A 12,944-nucleotide genomic window follows, 5' to 3' on the forward strand; every position below is an offset into this window, starting at 1 on the left:
ACCAGCAAGTACTCTGAGGGTGCACAAGAAATTGAGAGGGGGCAAAGTTGGGACAGCTGACCTCAACTGACCAAAGAGATATCCATACCATGTGATGTCATGTTCAATATATAAAACTGGGGAAAGAACAAGGAAGGGAGGGAAGTTCAGTGATGGCGTTTGTCTTCCCAAGTAACCATTAAAGTGTGATGGAGCCCTGCTTTCCTGGAGATGGTTGAACACCTGCTGCTGATGGGAAGTAGTGAATGAATTCCCTGTTTTGCTTCGCTTGTGTGCATGGTTTTTGCTTTACTTATTAAACTGTCTTATCTCAACCTATGAGTTTTCTCATTTTTACTCTTCTGATTCTCTCCCCATCCCACCAAGGAGGAGTGAGCGAGTGGCTGAGTGATGCTTAGTTGCCGGCAGGGTTAAACCGTGACATTTGTGTATGAGGAACAAGGATTCATGCTGCCCAAATGAGAAGCCTCATTGCTGTTGGTCTGCCTGTAGTCAGTGAAGAATGCTAGCACCCGCAGAAATTGAGTCATATCTCAGGTGGGCTTAACCACTCTGTGGCAAACCTTACTGCTTACCACTGACAAGAGAAAGGTGAAGGGCTCCAGGTACCTAACTTAATTGTCCATCAGCTGATTTGAATGTCTTCCATGAAGTACAAGATGTTTCAGCAGTGAGTCACAGCTTGAAATCTGTGCAGGCTTCAGTGATGAATTTAGCACCTCGGCTCCTAGGGAGGCAACCCTTGTATCTCTTTCTGTGAACAGTCAGCAGGCTCCCAAGGCACAGCTTTGGTATTGAGGTGTCCCTAATCCATCTGCACTACCTGGGCGGAATGAGTAATGGTAGCAAGTAAAACACTGAGCCTCACAAAGTTCTGATATCTTGGTCCCCATTTGGCCCATCTTCTCCTCTTCCAACACTTCCAACTCTTACCTAGAGTCCTATTATGTGGAACAATGCTCTTGAAGGAGGAGAAAAAAATGACTTTAAATATCTATCCAAGTAATAAAGAAAGTGAAGAATAAAAGAAGATGATCTAAATAACGTTTTAAGAGAAAAAAAATTGTACTAGATTTCGAAAATAGTTTAGAAAGCTGTTTACAATGTCAACTCTTACCAGCATTAGACTTTCAATATCTTTCCATTTTAAACTCTATAATCTGTCGGAGATTTAGGAAAGTTTCACAGATGTACATTTGCTGTCAAATTGCTGTAATGTAATAGGAGAAGGAAGGGTTGAGGAAGACTGCATAACTTGCAATTTGCATGTACATACAATGAGTGGTACAGTGGTTTACAACAAAACCTTAAAATAAAAGCATTCTCACCCATAATCTCCAGAATTGATGTGTTGAATTAAGTCTTGGCGAACAAGGCAGACTTCTTTTGAACACTTCCAGAGACTTTGGAAGCATTTGCTGAAAGGACAAGAATATCACTGAGCAGAAAAGGAAAAACATGCGCTTTAACAGTATAAGGAACATGGAGAAAAAAGTGTAAACACTATAAATGTCACATGGTATTTATGAAAACACAATGATGCTTCTCATTACTACACTACCTAATGAATCATAACTGGAACAAGATGAAAAGTTTTACAGCTTGTGGGAAAGGTCGTAATTGAAAAATTTTGCTTCCATCTTTGTAACAGTAAACCAGGGTAAAAAGGCAATGTCCTATAAATGAGATGTTTTGAGGAAGTTTCACTCTGGAAATCCAGAAAGGAGCCATGTGGCCTTTAGATACCCTGCTCCAAGGACTCTGGGCTAAAGTCAGGGTAGTGGGGGCCCCAGCCCTGTTTGGGTGCTGCTGGAGCCCCTCAGGCTGCCCTGTGGCTGGAGGTGCAGGGCTGGTTTTTGGAGAAGCAAAGCAGGGAGGAGGCTCAGGCAGCCGACTGTCAGGCAAGCAGTAGAGCTCCCTGACTGTGCTGTCGGCTCCTGTCCCAAGGCAGAGAAAGGGATGCTCAAAGAGTTCATCCCTTTCCTACATAAATATATGTATATCTGTTCTTCCTTTAGGAAATAAGGTAAGGTCTTGTTACTCATGCCAAAGAAACAGAGGAAGATGTTCAACAATCCCCTCAATTTTAATGATACTTGTTTTATCCGTGTCCAAGTCAATGCCAAGGTTTAGGCTAAAAGCGTTTTGACTCAGGTCAGAGCCAGCAGACTGACTGAGCAGAAGCAGAATTAGGCCAGTGAGGTGGAGATTTTAATACTCTCACTTTCGTACCTCGATTAGAAAGCCCATTGACCTCTTGCCATTCTTCTAAATTGGCTGTAATCTAGTTCTACTGCACCTTAATACAGCACTACTCTTCCAGTCATTTTGATCTGATTACATGTTTAATATGAATTTAAGGATGCGCACGACCTTAATTCCTGTTTCATGACATATGCTAAATAAAATTCAATTTGCTGTTCTCTGAAACATTACCAGGAATTGCAGTTGTCTTTAATTATTGTTCCTTCTCCGTAATATTGGCCATCTTTATAACAACCTGTCAACATAACATATAGATGTGTGAAAAAAATAATCATTTTTGAAGTGAATTAACTCAAAACACTTGCTACTATTGAATTAATAGGTTGTATGCAGTATGCACAAATCATTTAGTTAAAAGTTGGAAACATCTATTTCCAGTTTCTTCCAAGTGATGAAGACAGTTTGAGGTTTTTTAATATTTTACCAGGTACATTATCAGCCATAGTAAATAAAATCAGCAACAGATTCAAAACACCCACTGGAAAATTATTATCTTACAAGTAAATAAAAATAATTATTCACATAAAGTTATTTTCCAGTAATAAACCTAAAAGAATACATTTCTAATAAAAATCATTTTCTAATTGACAATTTAAATAGAAATAAGTTTTTCTAGCTATAGGATTAAAAAAAAACCTAATAACTATTCCAAACCTGTTGTAATATAGTCTTTCTCCTTTCAAGTTTAATTCCTCTTTGAAAAATAGATGGATCAATTATGTTTCTAGGCAAATATATCAAATTTCAAATAGTTTCAAATTAGTTTAGACAGTTTCAAATACTGTCTAAAACCCAGTATAAAACCTGAATTGAGAGATAATTTTTCCAAACAGATACAGACCTCCAAATTTTTTTCTTTGAAAACACTTCACTGATAAAAGACTTTGTGTGTGTTTTAAGACCTTCCACATAAACTGTTTCTTCAGGGTGCTTTATTGTTAAAGCTTCAGTAAAAGAAAGGTCCAGAATACCTGTGCAGGGCTTTGGATCCAGTCTATTACAAATATTGTACATTTATCACATGGGTCTTTGTTCACCAGCCTATTCTCATGGTTCCTCCACTGGGAATCCTACAGCTAGAGATCATAGAATCATAGAACGGTTTGGGTTGGAAGAGACCTTAGAGATCATCGAGTTCCAAACCCCCTGCCATGGGCAGGGACATCTTCCACTACATCAGGTTGCTCAAAGCGTCATCCAACCTGGCCTTGAACACTTCCAGGGATGGGGCATCCACAGCTTCTCTGGGCAACCTGTTCCAGTGCCTCACCACCCTCAGAGTGAAGAATTTCTTCCTTAGATCTAATCTTAATCTACCCTCTTTCAGTTTAAAGCCATTACTCCTTGTCCTATCACTATATGCCCCTGCAAAAAGTTCCTCTCCAGCTTTCTTGTAGGCACCCTTTAAGTGCTGGAAGGCTGCTAGAAGGTGTCTCCAGAGCCTTCTCTTCTCCAGGCTGAAAAGCCCCACCTCTCTCAGCCTGTCTTCAGAGGAGAGGTGCTCCAGTCCTCGGATCATCTTCATGGCCCTCCTCTGGACCTGCTCCAACAGCTCCATGTCCTTCTTATGTTGGAGGCCCCAGAGGTGAAGGCAGTATTGCAGGTGGGGTCTCACGAAAGCAGAGTAGAGGGGCAGAATCACCTCCCTCGACCTGCTGGCCACACTTCTTTGGATGCAGCCCAGGATATGGCTGGCATTCAGGGCTGCAGGAGCACATTCCTGGCTCGTGCTGAGCTTCTCATATTCCTTCCCTAGTGAAAGGTTTTGGAACCAGAATAGCCAAGCTCTCTTTTCTCCTCCATTTTCAAGAAGCTTAAACCGTATTTCATATTAATATAGTGTTGACTTGCATTTGCATTATATCAGGCTTTTTTCCCACCAGAAGTGTGAGGAAGGCCATCTGCCTCTCATGGTAAGGATTGGAGTTTGTCTGCCCAAACATCCACATGTGTGCCTTGGCTGGCCAGACCTCCTTTGCTGGCTGGAGAGAAATATACACTTCTAAGCCATAGCTCATTTCATACCAAAGCGCAGAAGTAGACTAGAGCTGATGAATTAATTGTAAGTGCCTATCTTTCCTTGTTAGTCAAACAGCAGGCTATGTTAGCTAACACAGACGTAGGTGAGATATATCCCACCTGAGCAGTGGGATGCCTGAAGTGTCTGTTCTAGATCAGCTCCTGCTAAGATCCAAGACATTTTTCAGAGAATACCCAAAACAAATTACTTAAGCATTTCAGTTTGTCACAGTCTGACACAAATTCAGCATCAGGTTGTAGCTGGAAGGAGGCATCAAGCAAGATATTTCAAATATATTGAAGAAAGATGTATTGATGCAGCATCTGAGAGACGGGACAGAATCTCGCTGGAGCTCTCCTGGCAGATCTCCCACCCATGGCCAAGAGAAAATGTGAACCTGAACAAATACAGAAGCAGCTTTCTAATAATGTATGCTTAGGGAATTGGAGATTGAACCTATGAAGTTTCTTTAGTCTAGCCAGATTAAGACTTTGAGGGCCAGGAGTGCTCCCTGAGGCATCAGTGACAGAGCACAGAGATATCTAAGCTAAAAGACAATGTTTGCATGAGAACACAGCGAGATTGTGTGGCTGTGGCTATATTGGACTGGAACATCAATAAATTAAGTGGGAAATTAACTAATTTGAAGATGCAGCCTGATGATTTTGTGAATGGGATTTTATGATGTGAAAATCATGATTGGAGGGAAGAGTATTTGATAAACAAGGACCTCCCTCCCAGCCTAGCATGCCTATACCCTTACAGCTCTCACTTCATTTGTTCTCAGTATTGATGTAGGTACTTCTGTCAGCGAAATGTCCCCAGATTTATTCACTTGTAGGCCAGATCCTGACTGTGTAGTGTAAAAGCAATTAGCAAACTCTCTGCATGTCACTTTTATACCATCAACAGGGTGAGATCCAGTGTGTTGACTCTGACAGGGCTTTTTGTACCATCAGAGTGATTGAAACAAGAAGATAAAACAAATAATAAATATAGTCAAGAAATAAAACTCTAACAGTCCTTCTAATAACAAATAATAATAATAACAAATAATAATAATAACAAATAATAACAAATAATAACAAATAATAATAATAATAATAATAATAATAATAATAATAATAATAATAATAATAATAATAATAATAATAATAATAATAATAATAATAATAAAAATAATCCAGAATTTCTATTTTATATCTAGGGCAGGAATGCTCACAGTTTCTTCTGAAACTACACAGGAAAGCCATCAAAACATACTGAATGCTGGGTTCATAAAGGCAAAGTCAGAGCGGTTCCACATGGTTAAACTAAGACCGGCCCTCAGCATGGCACACACCCATGGAATGTCACAGTGCAGGTTACTGCTGCCGTGCACCAAGTCAGTGAATCGATGGGGATCCAGAAATCAAGCACTGAGCAGTTTTATTGCTGCTCATTCCAGCCTGTGGAAAGCACTTTGGTTTGTCGGTTTACTTAAAGAAATATGACTCAGAGAGCACTGAGAGCAAAACCACTGGCAATCAAAATATCAAAATCTTCCAGGTGAAAAGTACTTCAGCGTATGTGGTCTTCTAGTGCTTAAATAATTCTTAGCCAAAGGCAGAAATGTTACCCCAGTTACTATAAGTCAGCTAATATACTTATGTCATTTCTTAAAATGCTTCATAGTTTCCTTAATCTTCAGGCATTCAGTCCTTTTTGCTTCTCCATTTTTTTCCTTTCACTTAGATTCTCTCTTCCCTGTTCCTCAGATATTCCAGTTCCAGAAAGTTCCTTTAGAGTTTGGTTTTTTTTTTTCCTTACTGTATTTTGGCAGCTTGATTATTCTCCTTTTACCCTTTAAATTACTTACATAACAAATATTCAATAAACAGATTTTAAAAAGCTGCAGACTTTCCATCAAGGAAACACTTTAAGGATCAGAAAAATAGAATCATGCTTTGAGATGAGATATAAAAAAAAAAAAAGACATAAGCCCACCTATAGGACAAATAAAGGTGCTTGAATAGAGTAAATATAATTACTATCTCTGGCATACTGGATATGTACAGTCCAGAAGTTACAAAACAGTGAACACACGTGAAAAAATTAAGAAAGGCAGTAAAAATTTTACTGCTCACCTATTCCCTTATCTAAACCTTCTGTTACACTTTCACCTTTTAGAGGCAGACCTATGGCAGGGCCCACATGGCAAACTTTTTCAGGTTTTGTAGGGATTTGTTTCCACAAAGCAGTTAGCCAAACCAGACCCGCAGGCTGTCAGCTCTGGAGCAGAAACTCTGCTAAATGTTTATGTAGAGCTTACAACAACAACCCCCGATCTGTTGTAAATAATACACACCACTGCACTAAATAAATATGAAACAAATGTCTTTATTTACATGAATGGTAGAACATTCTTTTAGATGATTAGAAACACTTCAGAAAATCAAATTTGTTTCACAGCTTTTCTGTCACTCTCACTTATCAGATTTTGGCTGCATGCCTGGCTTAAGAGCACAGCCTCCTGAAGAACTTGTGGTCTAAGCAGTGGAATACAAGCAGTTATTGCAAAGAAAGAGTTAATTTTAAAAACTCATGGTAGTATTTTTGTTAATTTTTGGCTATTGAAAGTTTGGTAGAATCTCCATATTTTCATCCAGATTTGGTCTACCAATAGTAAGAAGTTACATAGTCTTAAAATTCACAGTTCTAAACTTATCTATGCAGGAATCAAGGGAAGACCAGCCATTTATAGATCTTTTTTTTTTTTCAATCTCTAGCTCTAAAAAAATTAGACTAAGTTTAGAGTAATCCTGGAGGGACTTCCACTACTAGCTAACCAGTAAGAAACTAAAATATGCCAGAATTCCTTGTTCTAACCACATCCCTTCACCTACTCCTGCACCTGAGCTGTCACAGGAAAAATAGTGTCCCACAGGAAAGCTATGCTGCATCAAAACTGTTGCACAATACCTCAGAGCAATATCATTCAGGATAACCCCCAGTTTTCTTGGTGATTTATTTGTACTGATGGATACAAAAATTTAGAGCTTGCTGTTCACCTCAAGTTAATCTGTGAAGCTCTGTTGAAATTGTTGACATTACACTAATTTTGACCCAATGAGGTTATCTCTGTGGTGTTTCAGGTAAAACAGAGCTTCTGTCCAATGGAAATATGGTCTAATCAACACTAAAAATATGCCCCTAAAGACAAAGTAATAACGGTAAGCATAATTCTTATACCAGTTTCTTACTCAGTCTCTTTGTCTACTATGTCTTCAATCACATTTTTAGGCTGTATACACTCTAAAGATTAATCAGGAATTTTAGTTCCAAGTATATTTTTATCGTAATGCACTAACGCCAACTGAGTGTTTTCTTTATACCTACCTGATGTTGGAGGTGGCCAAGGCTCATCTGACCTGGTGGGCTCAATGGGGTGGTCACAGACATCCCAGTAGTCAGCACAACAGTCTACAGGGCCAGGAGAACCTGAGGCACAGAACTGGTCACAGTAACATATAGCTGCTTTGGAGACGATGTTAAAGCTGCAGCCATCGTCTCTTCCTGTGCAACAGCCTCGTACCCTGCAGGACCTTCCCTGATACAGGCTCCTTTTCAGTCTGTCCCATTTTGCAGAACCACTGTCTTCAACAGAGTAGAGTCCTCGGGGGAAATTTCTTCTAGAGTCAAGCTGCTTTTGCATCCAGACTTCACTTGCAATGCAATATAAGAGCAATATCTGACTATTGAGCCACATTCTTCTGCCTCTAGCAGTCTTTTCTGAGGCTCTCTGTGCTTCAATTTATCAGTAAATGTTCGTTTACAGTAGATGTAATACCTTCAGTTAGTATTCAGAAAGAAATGCGAACAGAAAGCTGCAGACTACAGTTTTCTAGGAAGACTCTGTATGTGTTAAATATTAGTCAGACATGCTGTAAACAGATTTGTTTGCTCAGGTTACAGAGATACTGGAAACAGAGCCACAACTATGTATTCATCATTATGAAACACTGGGTGCGTTCTTTTGCAAGTGAGAATGTTTGTGGTAAATGTTTCAGAATATACAGAATATACAGGGTCTAATATTTTAGTTCTATACTTTCAACTTGTCAAATAAAAACAATGTGAGGAATGAGTACACAGTGTCAAAGGAAGCTCGCTCTTTCGGGCTTCATTTACCTGTAATATGTTTTCCATGTGATTGGAAACTATGTAACATTTAGATTGCATTTCATTTTCCTTTCTGATATGCAGGGCTATATCACTGTGGTAAACTTACCGTACATCCCCCATTTCAATCGCATTTCCAGTGATCTAGCTTAGCTTTATATCCCTCATTTTGCATTGTTGTACTGTGGACAAATTCAAAAGTCAGGTGATATTCAGTATAAACTATTACCCAAAGATACTCTTTTAAGGTTTGCATTTCTTTAGTCAAAATTAAATTGGTAATCATTGTAAACAGCGTAACAAATATCCACCCATGAATGCTCATTCCTATTTAAAAAGGAAAAAGTTGTATTAATAAAACCACAAAGAAAACCAGAGCAGATATCAAAAGTCTAACAGCCTGTACTGTTTGATCTTTGATCTCCAGGTTTTTGAACAGCAGACTTAAAGAAATACGCACAGTACTGTTGCCAAAACTTAAAAGATTCAGAAAAAAAAGCAGCAAAGAACTTTGAAGTTCCTAGCAGAAAAACCATGCAAGGCTAAATTGCAAAAAAAAATCAGTTTCAATTCTAAACAGTTTCAAGACAATTTAAGTCTCCAGAGCTCAACAAGCAGAGGTAAAAAACAGTCATCCTTCTATGTCCATTTTGTTGTAAATCAGAACCTGGAGAAGTTGATGGCAAACTCTTTTCTAGAGAATGAAGGAGATCTTTCCCTTTGTGATTTCAGCTGGGCTGTTCAGTGATACAGGAAGCCATACCATCAAATGGCAGCTGCTTTTGAAAGCACAGCTGGCAGCACAGCTGGTTTGGATGCACTGCCATGAACGACAGACATTAAGAGGAAATGTGTGTATATGTGTGTGTATGTTTATATATATGGGCTTGTAATCCAACTGTTCAAGCCTTTACTACAATTTCTTACCAGCAGTGCGTTTATTGGACCTGCCTCCCACACTGTCCCCACCACACTACTGCGGATGAGGGAAAATTGCATTAGACCACAGAATTTTTATTTTGCTCTGTTGCAAGCAATCTTCTGTGTGGAAGTTAATAGAAAGGCCAAGGTCAGCAACACACAATCACTGTACATCACATAATAGGACATAAATCTTAGCCTTCAAATTTGCTCTGTGTTTTTTTTTATTAAGTTTTGTTTATGAGACAAAAATCTGGACAGTGTTAAGTCTGTCACTGACTGCTATAAGGCATCAAATACAATGTGAGGAAAATGAGAAAAAACATGTTCATGGAAACTCAAGTTCACTAGAAATGACAATCCAGTTCTTTTTCTTACGTCTATGAAGCGCCATCAGTTCCAAGAGAATGACTCCTGATTTGCACTGACATTAGCAAAATGCAAATGTTCTCCGTTATTACAGATCTTTGGAAACATTTTTGCAAAGTTATCTCCTTGCTCTGGAAGCAAAAGAAAGAAAAAAAGCTACTGTATGTGATAAATGTTATCAGCCAGTCAGATTAAGTGAACAGGCATATCTAAGTTGCAGAACTCTGGTTTCATTTGGTTTTGTTAGGTGGGTTTTTTTATTTAATTTTCAGCTTTAAAGACTTGCTGGTGATAAACCAGAGGCAAGGGAATTGCTTGGAAATTACGTAAAATAGTTTACGGAGGCATGAGATTTCTTTTAAAGAAACGTGAATATGTAACTTAGGCTTCTAAACAGCTTTGTTTTGTGACACAAGAAACGGTGCTGAAACTCGATAAAATCTATTTTTCACAACTGCTGGCATGTATTCAAACCTTAAAAAAAAATCTCATTAATCTATTCTATTGTGGTTCAGCAAATATTTTTATTTCAGTAGTTTCTTTTTAAGCAAAAATACCTCTCCGTTCACTGTATGAAAGCACGTGTTTTCTTACCTGTAACTATTTAGAAACAGTTAAAGATGATCTTTTTTTGTTATTGAAGATTAACTTATTTGAAGCATAATAGCTCTGCTAAGCTTTTGAGTTAGGGTCCTAGTCCTAGTTCTAGTTTCACAGTTAAGTACAAAAATAGCTGACTTGTGCCTGTTTCAGCACTACCTGATGTCTACTGTTGAGCTTCAAAAACACTACACATTTAGAAGGAATTCAAATACTGGTACCACTGAACACTTGGTGGAGTAACAAATAAAAAACAGTTTAAAATGTCCAAGAATCTCTTTAAAGCTGGAATAGGATTATTCCAGTTTTCTTTCAAATGTCTCCCTGATTTGTCTGAATGAGCTTATTGGGCATCATAAAAATCTCATTTCTGATCACCTTTAGAGTACAGGCGATAGCAATGGTCGGAAAGGCTCTGGATACTGAAGGTCACTCTCAGGACAGATGCCAGAGTCCACCCCATCAGAAGACCACAACACCTTCTCTTCTCCTGGCTGCTGCAAGCACACTGGGATCAAGCCTTGCCCCAGACCTGGAGGGACAATTGCAGTACTGCTACCTTGCACCAGGAAAATGAAGTGACGATCAGTCAGTTTAAAAAGAAACCAGGATGACAGATCCCAGTTCAGTCCTTTGCCAGTAGACACAACTCAATGCATTGGAGAAAACGTGTAATTGCTTATCTCCAGTTAATACTCTGCAACGATACAGGCCATCCCTTTCTTTGAACTCAAATGGAAATTTACCTGGTGACTTCTTGCACAAAATACATCACTGATCTATAATGGCTGCAATAGTTTACACTTACTACTCTTTATTAGTAATAGCTGCAATGCAGTAAAAGTTTTTAAAGCAAAACCACTTCACTAAAAGTATTATCCCACAATGTCTTCTCTCTTCTATGTACTAACGACAGAATAGGATTCATCCTCCCAAACTGTGAATGACTAGCTCCTACGTGTGTTTATGCAGAGAAAAGCTGTTTGTTAAAGTGATTTTCTCGCTGTCACTTTGGTCTCCATATGTTTGGAGCAAGCACAGTAATGGGAGTGTTTTCACCCTGTTTGGCAACAGCCTGGCAGCTCACTGCTGTGGGTTGCTGGCACTGTATCAAGCAGTGCCACTTTTAATTTCAAGGCTGCCTGTCTTAATTTTTATGATGCTAATCTAGGTTACATGTAACTCAGGATAACAGTAGTTTAGGTGACAAATTTCATCAGATGTCTAAGTAGAGTCCTGCCACTGCACAACTTACCATACTCAGCCTCTGGGACCAATGCACCCAGCTCCTCAGATATTTAAATCATCAGATTTAGGGTCAAAGTCAGAGGTAGAGAAAGAGAAACTGACCCAAATCACCTATGCCAAAGAAATCCCATTCCTCACACACATAGATTCACACACATAAGTGCTCGAGCACTCAAAGCCAACAACCACAGGTAAAAGAAGACGACTTTATAGGTATCACATTGTACTAAGTGTTGCTACAGCCTCATAGCCTTTTCACTCTTCCCACCACAGTAATTCACCACACATGCTTCCTACCCCAGTTGTATCATTTGGTCAACTTCAAGGTAGCAGGTGCCCCTGCATTCTTCTTGTTGTCAGCCATACTTTAGCATTGCCCTCAGGTCAGCCTGCTCTGGGCTCAGTCAAGTAAATACATGTGAAGAATGGGAGAACCTGTGCATGAACCAACACAATGTGCATGCAACCAGACAGCTGCAATTGCTCTCCTAAACAGTGCTTCGCTAGGGATTGTGGAATGGGTAACAGCAGTCATTGTGGCTTATACGTTGATAGGAACCTCTCAGGAGGCACAATCAGGCATGGAAATCTTGGCAGTGGCCCCAGCACATCATGGACCATACTCCACCTTCGTTATGCTGTCAGCACAGATTACTGTGGACAGATTAGCCTCTGCAAGGCTGCACATAGTTTCAAAGCAATGATGCTTGCAGTGAATTTGCTAATCCCAAACCTCACCTACCAGTTAAAGGTGAAGAAGGGGAACACATATTGTATTTCACTGTTGGGATGAGCTCTCAGAAGGTGTTCTGCTGGTGTTGCACTGCAAATGTGTGCCTACTGGTGTTCATCTCAAATATGTGGCCCTATCTGATCCCACCAGCGAATGCTGGCACCCCAAGTCTAAACTCTTCTCTTGACCATGGGTAGACTGACAAAGGTAGAGGCAGAAGTAGCCTCCCAAACCAATACTAGAAACGTAAACAGGTTGTCCATGTGCCTACCATTAGTCTTACCACCAAGCAGGCTTAGAGACACTTCAGACACATATTAAGTTTGGAGTTACTGCAATGTGAGCGTCACTGGTCAACTTCTCGAAAAAACAGTTTGCAGCCAGCTCTTCCCTTAACTTGTAAACTATTCCATGCCATTTGCTGTATGTATTTGGTGTATGACTTGACTGTTGTAGAAATACAGCCTAGGACTGCCCTGTGTATGGCTAGATACTACTTGCATAAGTGAGAGCAGTGTTATACAGAAATCATCAGCTCATTTTTGTTCAGATGTCTTTTACAACGTACAAAGAGAAGCTGCAAGAATAATATATACAACTTATTCATACGAAACAGTTATGCCTTGA

General features: G+C 39.4%; 1 protein-coding gene across 1 annotated transcript in view; it reads right to left on the minus strand.

Annotated features, from left to right (window-relative positions):
• TINAG (tubulointerstitial nephritis antigen) overlaps nt 1-8,033 on the minus strand; it is a 52,071-nt gene extending 44,038 nt beyond the window's left edge. The window contains exons 1-3 of the mRNA XM_086608325.1: nt 7,664-8,033; nt 2,437-2,500; nt 1,329-1,418 (exon numbers count right to left, since the gene is read on the minus strand). Coding sequence (XP_086464451.1) covers nt 1,329-1,418; nt 2,437-2,500; nt 7,664-8,033 — 524 coding nt within the window. The remainder of the gene's footprint in view (nt 1-1,328; nt 1,419-2,436; nt 2,501-7,663) is intronic.
• Between the last annotated feature and the right edge of the window lie 4,911 nt (nt 8,034-12,944).

This window comes from Tauraco erythrolophus, chromosome 2, assembly GCF_009769465.1.
Source record: "Tauraco erythrolophus isolate bTauEry1 chromosome 2, bTauEry1.pri, whole genome shotgun sequence".
Classification (NCBI taxonomy): domain Eukaryota; kingdom Metazoa; phylum Chordata; class Aves; order Musophagiformes; family Musophagidae; genus Tauraco; species Tauraco erythrolophus.